Genomic DNA, 13,117 nt, shown 5'->3' on the forward strand with positions numbered 1-13,117 from the left:
TTCACCTTTTTTTTGGCAAGTAACATATAACAGATGTGTATGTCAAAACAGCCGTAATGTAAATTAATTCAAATTCATTCATTAATTTGTGTACCAGTGTACATAGATTTTTTAAATGAAAGGAAAATTAAAAGGTTTATGGCGGGACAATGAGACACACATATAAAAATGTCTCCCTGAAATAAAAGAAGGATGTCAAAAACACAGTCTCACTCCCACAAACAGAGATGACAATGACTGACAGTGTCTGACAGTGACATAGCTTTTGAAGCCTTATTTGAAATCATGTGAAAATAAATGGCTGTCTCAAATTGCAATAGAGATGACTTTAGGAGCAGCATAAACATGACAAGATAAACCTGCACATATAAATGGGCAACACGTTTATAGTTTCATTTAAGTTATGTACACTTTGAACCAAAACAGTGCAGTGTAGCACTATAAAAGCAATAGATTTGTTGTTATTTTCAAATCCTAAAGTGGTCTATTTATTTTTTATAGCCATTTTATAGCCAATTTATTTGCCACCTTGTTTATTTCTAAGTATGTTGTATAGTTGCCCTTATGTGATAAAATTACATCACATCACATCACATCACAAAATCACAAAAAAGAGGGTTCAGATGGTCAAAGCTTATATAACTGTGTGAGCAAATGCAAAAGGTCTTATAAGGTTCTTGCAGAGCAATCCTCTCAAGTTGCTCTGGACTCCATTCCAAGAACATGCTCGGTAAAATTAGTAAGAAACCTCCACGAGCCTGGTATATAGACCACTGTTTGGATCACCGGACTGCCACAGTCGCACGTATTGTTGTTAAGAAGATTTGTTTGGACCGCAAGAAAAATAAAATTACCTGTTTTATTTTGGGGAGCTGAGAGCTCCAAACAGACGATGGAATCATGCAATCAGAGGATGAACCAGAAACATACAATGTGGAACTCAATGCCAGTGAGACAAGTTGGATATGGGTAATAACTTATTTTCTTCTGCATGTCTGATTAGCAAATATGTATAGAACAGCTATACACAATGTAATTATCTACTAAAAACCTATCAACCTACCTTATATTGTAATGTACTGTCAGCATCTACAAAGTCGTGATCTTCCTCGAAAACATAAGTAGGGTTGGCTGCACTAAATATTTAGAGATTCAGAACAAAATATCAACTATTATTCTTTATTTTTGTATTTACTCTAGAATACAAATTCCAGATCACGTTTCCAAGTATTAAATATATACAATTGCAAATATGCAAATAACAGCAAATGGTAAATAAAAGCAAATATGTACTGCTTTCTGAATGTGATGTGATTCAACAGTAAAGGAAAACACATCTAGACTCCTTAGGTTTCTACAGGATTTTCTTAGTATACTTGTTGACATCAGGATAAATTGAACTTAGGTTTATGTATAATGTTGTGCTTATAGATGCAGCACAGCAGGAGATTGTGCAGTACAACTGTGCAGCTTATTTAGCCAGAGAAGAGCGCATGACTTAAGCGATCATAAGGTTGTGTTGCATGAGACACAGTAATCTTGGCTGGGACACCACCGAGTGCCCTGATACTAACCAGAAATAAGATCTAAAAATATGCTCAGTGTGTGATATGTGTTACAGCAAGACAAGTGTGTAAAATTTGCTCCAAGAGGCTCTGCTAGTATCTGACCCACAAATACTTAGCCCACAAATCCAGTGGCTGGTTATTCAAATTATGCAAGTATCATGTAACAGATGTTCATTAGGTTTCTGTTATTATAAGCCATATTGATATTGCTATCTGGATTAAATATTCCTTTAATTTGTCTGAAATTTGACACCATAAATATTAGGGCAAAGCATATTCAATATCCTGCATGATTATAACGTCCTATAAATGTCATGCTGTCATGCCAAATATTGATTTTTTTTTGTTTAATTTATTGCAGTTTACACAGAATTGTTATTTCATTATTAGTTTTCATTATATTTAAGTTATATTTGCTTTAGAGCATTTCTTTGCAGTCATTTGCACATTACTGTATATTCATTTGCACAGTACTGTATATTTGATCATAGTCTGTGATGTTTGCACTGGCACAGATCTGAGTATAATGCATATTTAAGTCATCCTTATTAGAATGACGAATACACAGAAAATAACAATATTCTAATAATATAACTGTCCCGATACATTTGGCATTTGACTCCATTTGACAGAAATAGTTCAATAATGTACTGATTTTTCAAAAATTCTGTAATATGGCATGTTATGGCATCTCTTTTTTGTCAATTATTTTTTACATCATATCAAACAGTGAATGGTTGCTAATTGCAACCAATAAAAATGAAACTATTTGATTGCTTTTGTAGTTTAGCATAGTATATCCTCAGAGCAGGAAAATCTCATCTTCTATACAGTAGATATAAAAGTATACACACCCCTGTTAAAATAGTAAATTGTTGTGATATTAAAAAAAATTAAACCAAGAAAAATAAATCCTGTCAGATCTTCTTGCCCCTTTAATATGACATAGCAACTAAAAATTAATTAAAATAAAAAACAAATAGAAACATGTTGGGGGATAAGCATAAAAAGAAAAAAGAACAATAACAGGGTTGTATATGTATATATTCCATTCCAAATTTCTTTGGAGACTTCTTTATTGACTTGGAGTTGTACTTTGGATTATTGTAATGCTAGAAATTGAAAATTTTCTTCATCTTCAGCTATTTTGTGCCAAAATAGAATTTGTATCCGTATTTAACTCTATCTTGACCAGAACCCCAGTCCCAGTTGAAGAGAAGCAGCCCCATAGCATGATGCTGCCACCACCATATCTCACCATGGGTATGATGTTCTTTGAGTAGTAAGTTGTCTTGAGTTTGCACCAATCTGTTAGAATTATCCCCAAAAGGTTATACCTTTGTTGCATTAAACCTTGACACATTTTGGCAAAAATTTAGGTGAGCTTTTGTGAGAATATTGTTATATACAGGCAGTCACCAGCACTTGCTAGATATTCCTGCATCTCCTGTAATGTTGTGGTAGGCAATTTTTGAGGAACATCCTGTTCTTTGGTAATGTCATTGTAATTTCTGCACTTGGTGATTATGGTTTTTACGGTGTTCAGTGGTACATCTAATGTTTTGACATTTCTTTTGTACTCTTTCCTGATCGATACCTTTCAACAATGAGATCCTGTACATACTTTGTAAGCTTTTTGTTGACCGTGGCTTAAGCTATTGGATGAAACCAAGAAGCTACAGAAAAAGCTGATTTTTTTTTTTTTTTTTTGCGTGAATCAGAATCACTTCATTGAGAACAGATGTATGATTACTGTTGAGCATCCGTTTGAATGTGACTGGTTAATTCAGAGCACAGTCACATGTCCCTTTATAAAAGTGTGTGCATACTTATGCAATCAGGTTTTTTTCTCTTTTTTTCCCTAACACATTTCTATTTGTTTTTCACTTGATTTTGTTCGGTTGCTATATCACATTAAAGGTGTAAAAAGATCTGGCATGATTGTTCTTTGTTTGCTTGTTTTACATCACAAAAGCTGCCATTTCAATAGGAGTATGTAGACTTTTCATATCTGCTGTATGTCTGTTAACAGACATATGCATGAAGCAGATAAATAAATAGATGAAGTAGTCATGTTCACCAAGTTTGTGGTTTTATCCCAGTATCTTTATGCATCCCTCTTCCATGCCGTCTCGAATAAACAAAATTATAATTGGTTGAGAAATTACTGAGTATACTGTGCTCAGTCATGCCAAAATGTACAGATTAGTACACAGACTGTAAGACTATCAGCTTCCTACCCATTAAAAATACACTCTGCTGTGCCAACAGAATCAGATTTACTATCTAAAATAACAAATAAATGTGGATTATTCACTGAACCACAGTAGGTAAATGTTTATCACTGCATGTTACTGTCCAAAATCACAAAGAAAATAGTGAACACTGGAACACAATTGAAAGAAATGGGTCCTGCACTACTGGAATGTCTCCCATGTAGCTTCCCCTCCCACTATAGTATGCAGTATGATTAGCAGTCAACAAACGACCTTGCTGGATTGCTGTCACAAGGCCCTCTGCACTCTGATTGGTGCAGAGAGCTCACCCCTAGCAACACCTCCCTCTTCCACGAATGCAGCCAGAGTTCCTAAGGAGTTCCAGGAGTTCCTATTCCCCAATGACAAATCACGTGTAAAGAGCAGTTCGAATCACACAGGCCAAGAGTAGAGACTTGAACTGAACAATGCATTTATTTATGAATCAAATATGGGATTACATTATGAATCTTTTAATGAATCATTTATTGGATTAAAGAGTTTACTGTCATGTCACAATATATTATTGTATTTTTGCTTGAATTAATTGTGGCTGATTACCATTTATATCATAAATATTATTATGAATTAATGTGTGTTTTGTTCATCAGGATTGAATCATCTCTAGACCATTCAAAGGCTAAATGCTGTCTGTTCACAGCACTACACCTCAGCAACCTCCCTGAATACAGAGACTCCAGAACAAAGTGCCTTTATGGCTCAATAGCTTAGTTCCTAGAAATCATTCACAAGCATGCAGGGTACTCCCTCCAACAGCACAAACAGTGTTGAAATCAAGGGTAGAGCACTTACAGATATGATCATTCACACACACGCACACACCAGGGTGAGGGTGGGGAGGCAGAGTGATGGGGTTTTGTTTTGGTCATGTCTTCTTGAGCGCCTTTTTTCCAGGAAATATTCTAGTACATGAAGCAGCTACACAACATTAAGCAGCATAAACAAGATTTGATGTTACTGAAGAACACAGTATCATCAAAAACCATGACACAGCAATTGAGATCATACATTACATTTATGGAATATATATATATATATATATATATATATATATATATATATATATATATATATATATATATATATAAAGAATATTGTATCCAGTCATGTGTAACATATACACTAAATAATAGTAAAATGCCTGGTTACGGTTAAACTAAATAGACTGCACTCAAATTCTGATAAAAAAAAAAACGAATGCAAAAACTAATAAATACGGTCTCACCAGTAATCAATTTAAATGGTCTGACAGATCACAGTGTGGTTAAAATTTTTTTTTTTTTACTTGTGTCTGCTTTCAGAGACACCCATAAATAAATCAATATAACTGTACCACATGACATCCATGTGAAAATGTTTTCTAATGTTCAGGCAGAAATAGAATATGTCTGTAAGGACCTAAAGAAATTGCAAGCATGTGTATGCCATAAATCATAAGCATGTGAAACAGGAAACATACTGTTCCTTATCCATTACCTGTAAACCATACACACACACACAGTTCAGTGTACTGGAGCTTCTTTACAAATACTATGATACAACACCTGCTAGGACAAGATTGGCAGCACTCCAGCTCCAACATGTGATAAGAGTGTGTATCCTATATGAATGTGTTTGCGTGTGTGTGTATTTCCAATTATTATTTTAAATGGGAGGTCGAGTTAAATATAATTATGATATAATTATCATAACTATAACTATAAATATAGTTATGACCCACAAGTAGTCTTCCAACATAAACAATTTCATCATTATTCATTTTGGATGTGATTTGTGTTCATGCTGTTTAGATGTGTGTATAAAAGCACAGTGCCTGCTTAGTCACCAATGACACCTTTAAATCCAAACAATTGTAACACCTTATTTTCATATCTATACATATTCAGCCCATTTTTAAAAGGCATGCTATATTTAGAATGGTTGGTTTTGTAGCTGTTTTTAAAGGCAGGTTGTTAATTCTTTTGCAATTGTTATGCTTAATAACTTCAGTTTTATTAAGGTTATATCTGGGTGAAGCCATTAGGATTAATTAGTGGTGGTGTAGTGGCACAGTGATAGTGTTGCTGCTTCACAGCTCCAAGGTCCCTGGTTTGATCCTGAACTCAGCTTACTGTATGAGTAGTGTTGCATGTTTTGCTTGTGTATGTATGGTTTCCTCTGGGTTCTCCAGTATTCTGTCACACACCAATAGGTCTCAATTGTTCTGTAAATTTTAAATAAGGCATAAATTGTATGAGCCCCTCAATTGTCCTCAGTGTGAAAATATGGATCTCAATATCATATAGCAACTGTTGAAAAGGGGTCAAATATGCAGAAGATGCTGAAAAGCAAATAAAGTGCAGGACCTTGAGGATTTTTCTGAAGAACAGAGGGCAGTTAAACAGTTTAATTATCACAAAATATAAAAAGAATCAAGTGTATATAAACTTTGTTTATATGATTGTAGCAGCAGAATTCATTCAGAAGTCTACAGAAACATTCTGTCTGCCTATTTACAGACAAATGCATCCAATCTAATCCAAAACACACTGCCAGCTCAACAAAGGACTTCATCTGGGGGGTAAAGGGGAAGATTTTAAACTGGCCAAGTCAATCACCAGCCCTTAACCCAATTGAGCATGCATTTCATCTCCTGAAACAAACAACTAAAAGAAGCTCTGAAACAATCTTGGAAAAGCATCACAAAAGAAAAATGCAACAGTTTGTTGATGTCAGTGGGTCACCAACTTGATGCAGTTATTGCAAACAAGGGATATACAACTAAATATTAAGTTTTTTAACACATCATAGATGTAAGTATTAGGAAATTAAAGCTGAAATTCTGATCATTCTGATCTATCGGCTCAAATATCTTCAGAATGTAGAAAAAGCAAAAGAATTCCTGTGCCATCCCAATACTTATTATGGGGAGTGTGTACAGTAGTGATGTGTCGTTCATGAACGATTTGTTCATTTTGAATGGATCTTTAATATGACTCGGGCACACCGAGTTGTCTCAGAGAGTGATTTGTTCATTTTTGACTGCATCCCCATCGGTTCTGTACCGGAAACAGAAATGATTAGTTCACCTCTTGAGTCTTCGGGTTCGAGTCGTTCGTTCTTCCGGTGACTGCCGCATAGGCAATGCACCATGCAGTACCGGAAACGGTATGAACGAACTACTCGAACCCGAAGACTCAAGAGGTGAACTAATCATTTCTGTTTCCAGAGAACAGACATGACAAATGAGACATGAAAAAGGAAGAAAAAATTTGGATCAGGAGGTGAACTAACACACTGCTTCGCCTGAAGACCAGCGAAGCTATTAATGAATCATTTCTGTTTCTCATAATTGGTTATATTAGCCTATAGTTTATTTTACAGTTTATAAAGTACTAGACGTGTTGGGGAATTTAACATGTAACATTTTAATTATATTCTGCTGAAATGAACGACATGACTCGTAAAAATATTCGTTAATTTTGCTGAACGAGATTCAAAGATCCGAGTCAGTAAAATGATCCGAACTTCCCATCACTAGTGTACAGTAGTGTATAAAGTATTTAAGTGTTTACGTCATGCACTAAGGCGGGGTCAGCGCTACATCCCAAACAGCATACTATTCAATAGAACAGCGCCTCTAGCGCCTCTGTTTAGTGGTATTTAGTGACACTCTTCAGTGCAGTAGTGTGTGGTTTGGGACGTGGCCAGAGCGACAGAGGGAGGACTGTTTATTTCAGCCTAGTTTAAATACAGCAGCAGTAGTGCAGGAGACGGGGTAGGGACAGAGTCACTGGGAAATAAAGCAATATTAGAAAAATATTGTATGAACAATAGCAGTGAATAGATTTAACTCTTTCAGCAGTTCGGATGATGGACTGAAGTGTTGCCTGATGACCACAGCATCGTAGAGAGCTTTCTGCACTGTAGGTAGTCTTCTGCTATTTACAGTGTCTTTTGTCGTTTGTTTACTAGCTAACACACATAATGTTGTGGTTTTCTTTTTATACATGAGGTATATTTACAATTATATAACCTGTACATCACGTGATGACGGGTATTGCAGCATCTCAGAGTCCGGCGCTTTTCATTAAAAAACAAATATAGCATTGTATTCGAGCTGGAAATATTCAATAATGTAATGTGCAAACATTGTCCTCACTTGCAGGTTACATGTTTTTCCCAGTTTCTTTTCCAAATGATCCGTTTCATATCCATTTTCATTATAGGTTCGTCGTGACAGCTTGGCGCTAGTGTCTGTGTTCCCCGCACGCATGCGCACACCCAGCACTGGTTAAACTGCAGAACCACTCTGTATCAACTGTGGGTCTGGACTGAATCCTTTATCATCAGTCATTTAGTTTCTCTGCCATGACAATCAGGAAAAACGGTATTTGTAGTCTGTTGTTTTGATGCCCATGATCTGGAGGAAACTGAAGTTATTTTCAGTGGAGATTTTAATTATCTACTTGTATTTTGTTTAATAATAAAACAATAATAACACTTCACTACTCTCTATTTGTATTTTGCTTAATAGCAAAATACAATACCTACGTATCACTGAATTGCTTGTTGTTATCAATAAGATACCGCATTGTGACACATTAGTGAACCCTTTTGGTGACGTGTTTAAAGAAATAAAATAATAATACAATGCATAACATCATGCAGATACATGGCAAGAGCTTTAGTTAATGTTCACATCAAATATCAGAAATGCCGGGGGGGTAGGTCACTAAGTTTCAGGGTGCCATGGTTGCAGACTGAATCGAGCTGACAGTTGTGGTGAGCAGAAAACCATCTCAGAATGTACAGCACATCGATCCTTGAGGCAGATGGACTACATCAGCAGAAGACCATGTCAGGTTCTACTTCTGTCATCCAAGAACGAAAAGCTGAGGCTGTAGTGGCAACAGACTCACCAAAGCTGGACAGGTGTAGACTAGTTTGGTCTGATAAATCTCGATTTCTGCCGAGGCACACAGATGGTAGGGTCAGAATTTGGCACCAACAGAATGATCCATGGACCCAACTTGCCTTGTGTCAACAGTCCAGCCTGGTGGAGGTGGTGGAATGTGATTCGGAACGTTTTCTTGGTACACTTTGTGCCCTGTTAATACCAATCGCTGGATTGCCACAGCCTAATGTTGCTGATCATGTGCATCCCTTCATGGCCACGATTTTCCCATCTTCTAACAGCTACTTCTAGCATGATAATGTACCATGTCACAAAGCAAATGTCGTTTCAAACTGGTTTCAAGAACACAACAATGAGTTCTGTGTTCTTCATTGAACCTTCCAGTTACTGGATCTGAATCAAGTAGAACATCTTTGAGATGTGGTAGAACAGGAAATTCACAGCATGAAAGTGCCTCTGAAAAATCTGCAAAATCCATGCCATGAAGAATTGAGGCTGTTTTGAGAGCAAAGGGAGGCCCAACCCAGTATTAGTATAATAAAGTGTTCAGTGAGTGTATAAGCAGATGTTCCATTGATTTGCTCACCTTTCTAGATGTTTCACAATCCTTAGTTTTCATAGAGTTATTATTGTACCAAGTGGTCAAAAATGGGAACTGCAATAAGTGCTAATAGAGTTATCAACCATGTTAACTGCTTTGTACAAAAGGTAAGATTTTCCCCACACTTAATCTCTACTATTGTAGCAAGTGTTCATATGGATGTTATCTAAAATGGTTTTGCACAAACCTTTGGAGTCTTTGCTAGCTTGAGTGCACACTGTCATTAAAGCAAAAAAGGGGGGCGTACCAAATATAAGAAACTCTGAAATATATGTAATTATTTCAAAGATTCTACTTTTCACTCATGTTCTTGTCAGTAATTTAATTTGTAATGAAAATTGTTGTATTAATTTAGAAAATCATGCAAAATAGAAGCATTTTTATTAGTGGCCTCAGACTTTTGGACACCACTGAACATTCTTTCACCAAATGACATGCTATTAAATTGAGGAGCTCTTCAAATGTGGAACTGACACAAAGAATGAAAAAGTCTTCAGTTTTATCTTAATGAGTGCAATGATTTACAAGTCTCATAAACCCATATGTTATTCAGAATAGAACATAGAAAACATATAAAATGTTTAAACTGAGGAAATGTACCATTTTAATACAAATATAAGGTAATTTTGAATTTGATGGTAGCAACACATTTTTAAAAAGTTGGGACGGGGGCAACAAAAGGCTGGAAAAGTAAGTGTTATTTAAAAGGAACAGCTGGAGGTTCATTGGGAACAGGTCAGTAACATGATTGGGTATAAAAAGAGTATCTTAGAGAGGCAGAGTCTCTCAGAAGTAAAGATGAGCAGAGGTTCACCAATCTGCGAAAAACTGCATCTACAAATTGTGGAACAATTTCAGAATAATGTTCAACATAAAATTGCGAAGACTTTGAATATCTCATCATGTACAGTATGTAATATCATAAAAAGATTCAGAGAATCTGGAGAAATCTCTGTGTGCAAGGGACAAGGGTGAAAATCAATATTGCATGCCTCTGCTCTTCGGGCCCTCAGGCGGCACTGCATTAAAAACAGGCATGATTCTGTAATGGAAATCACTGCATGGGCTCAGAAACACCTCCAGAACTCATTGTCTGAGAACACAGTTCGCCGTGCCATCCACAAATGTAGGTTAAAGCTCTGTACTGCAAAGAAAAAGCCTTATGAGAACATGATCCAGAAACGCCGCCATCTTCTCTGGGCCAAAGCTCATTTAAAATGGAGTGAGGCAAAGTGGAAAGCTGTTATGTGGTCAGACAACCCAGGACTGTTAAGCAGCTAGAGTCCTGTATCAGGCACAAATGGGACAACATTTCTCTCACAAAACTCCAGCAACTAATCTCCTCAGTTCCCAGACATATAGGGACTGTTTTTAAAAGAAGAGGGAATGCTACACAGTGGTAAACATGGCTCTGTCCCAACTTTTTTTTAGATGTGTTGCTGCCTTCAAATTCAAAATTACCTTATTTCTTCCTTAAAATGGTAAATTTCCTCAGTTTAAACATTTGATATGTTTTCTATGTTCTATTGTGAATAACATATGGGTTTATGAGATTTGCAAATCAATACATTCTGTTTTTATTTACATTTTACACAGCACCCCAACTTTTTTTGAATTGCTGTTATATATTGAGCTGTTGATATATTGTCAACTTTTCAACCTTGAATGTGTATATTGGATCATTTATACATTTACATTTCTATTATGCAAACTTTTCCATATTCAGACCAGACAGCACTAGAGCAGCATCACTGCCTGGCATAAATACTATATTACTTATTACACTATATTATACTATTTTACACCTGTCTAATCACCAGTAAGTGTGTTCATCTTACCAAAGCCTAACCTAGCATGTAGCCACAAAAGTGGCTTCCTCCAGACCAGGTTCATTTAAGGGAAAATATTTATTTGACATGATTCATGGATTGCAAAATTATTCCTATTAGAATCCAAACCATAGCTGCTTTCTTTCCATGTAGAATTTGACTGCTTTTAAATGACTGAATTTATCTTTATCAACTCAGAAATTTGTGTACTCTGTAATACATATCATAATGTTACATGTCAAATGTACCTTATGAAGATTTTTTTAATGATATAACTATATGAAAAATTAAAAAAGTTCAATTGTGATGCATTGGTACGTGCAACCTTAAGGAAACTTAACATTCTTGCATTCTGTGCGCTTACTTTTCCTCAGAGTCGGACCATGAATTACGTGGGACAGCTAGCCGGTCAGGTCTTTGTGCAGGTGAAGGAGCTATACCGAGGCCTGAACCCAGCCACCCTGTCTGGCTGTATAGATGTCATTGTGGTGCGTCAGCCTGACAGCTCCCTACAGTGTTCACCCTTCCATGTCCGCTTTGGCAAGATGGGTGTTCTGAGGTCGAGGGAAAAATTGGTGAGGTCACTTGTACATCATGTTTAGGCTGTATCAAGCTAATTGGTAGTAATGTCATGCAGCAAAGAAGAGATTGCAATGGCCAAATTTGGGGGGGGGGGTTGTCAAAAAGTTTGAAATCCATTTAGAAGCCCTTGCATTGCATTTGCATTGGAAATATACAGTACATTGTTGTAAGTCACTGATGCAAATGACATATTTTGTAATGAAATCTTTTCATGAACTGAATTACACACTGACAGTAATTTCTTTGCACAGGTTGACATAGAGATTAATGGAGAGCCAGTAAGCCTACACATGAAACTGGGGGAGAATGGTGAAGCCTTTTTTGTCAGGGAGACTGAAAGTGACATGGTGAGTATGTTATTCTAGGGAATTGCACTCATCCAGTTTGATCAAGCTCCATATAGTATATTGAGCAACTCAACACATGGGAATATCTCTTTAAGTTGCAAGATTGAAATGTGACTCTTGTTTACTGGAAGCTCTCTTGTGCTGGGGACATTCTGTAACCTGAACTGATGCACTCTTGGGCTTGTGCTTTCTCCTATAACACATTTCGCTCTTCAAACCCAAATTGAGACGGGAAAAAAGTGACCAATGTAAAGGCAAAATCTGGTTGGAGGTTTCGGTACTGAGACATGAAACAGTGTTACAGATACTTCTTGCAATACTGAAGTTTTGTCTAATAAAGACAAACAATCCTTCCCAAGCACTCTGGTATAGAGATGGAGTAATAACAGTTATGACATTCGAAAAGCTTAAAGAAAAGTGTCTGATATGACCTTTTGATAAACTTCTGAATGAGAAGAATGTGGCAGAAGTTATTACACTTTTTGTCAAAGTGGCAGTATACAGAAGTTTACATACACTCATCATGGACATGAATTTCATGACAATATTGGGCTTTCAATAATTTCTTTTAACTTTTCTTTTTCTGGGGCAGAATGATTGTACAACATACATCTTTAATAAAAACAAAAACAAGAATTTGGTTCACATGTTTTAATTTATTTGGGGTTTTCTGTAGTCAACACAAGGTCAAAATTATACATACAGAGTCAAAAATATACATATAGCACACTTAATTTTTTGTTGAATGTCCCTTTGCAAGTTTCACCTCGAGCAGACACTTTTGGTAGCCATCAACCAGCTTCTGTCAGAATACTGGTTGGATATTTGACCACTCTTCTTGGTAGAATTTTAAAGTTCAATGACGTTTGTTGGTTTCTTGGCCCTGACTCGACTTTTAAGCACAGTCCACAAATTTTCTATAGGGTTGACATCAGGACTTTGGGAAGACCATTCCAAAAGCTTAAGGTTAGCCTGCTTTACCTATTCCACAACCATCTTTGCTTTGTGTTTGGGGTC

General features: G+C 36.4%; 1 protein-coding gene across 9 annotated transcripts in view; it reads left to right on the plus strand.

Annotated features, from left to right (window-relative positions):
• lpin1a (lipin 1a) overlaps positions 1 to 13,117 on the plus strand; it is a 30,929-nt gene that overhangs the window by 1,655 nt on the left and 16,157 nt on the right. The window contains exons 1-4 of one of the 9 annotated variants that reach the window (XM_053682657.1): positions 7,520 to 7,601; positions 7,686 to 7,749; positions 8,053 to 11,746; positions 12,005 to 12,100. In XM_053682657.1, the coding sequence (XP_053538632.1) occupies positions 11,555 to 11,746; positions 12,005 to 12,100 (288 nt within the window). In that variant the 5' untranslated portion in view covers positions 7,520 to 7,601; positions 7,686 to 7,749; positions 8,053 to 11,554. Of the gene's footprint in view, positions 1 to 761; positions 970 to 7,519; positions 7,754 to 8,052; positions 11,747 to 12,004; positions 12,101 to 13,117 lie in introns of those variants that run through there. The other 8 variants (XM_053682659.1, XM_047157518.2, XM_053682660.1 and 5 more) reach the window with 8 other exon arrangements.

The sequence above is a fragment of the Ictalurus punctatus genome, chromosome 9, assembly GCF_001660625.3.
Source record: "Ictalurus punctatus breed USDA103 chromosome 9, Coco_2.0, whole genome shotgun sequence".
NCBI classification, from domain to species: domain Eukaryota; kingdom Metazoa; phylum Chordata; class Actinopteri; order Siluriformes; family Ictaluridae; genus Ictalurus; species Ictalurus punctatus.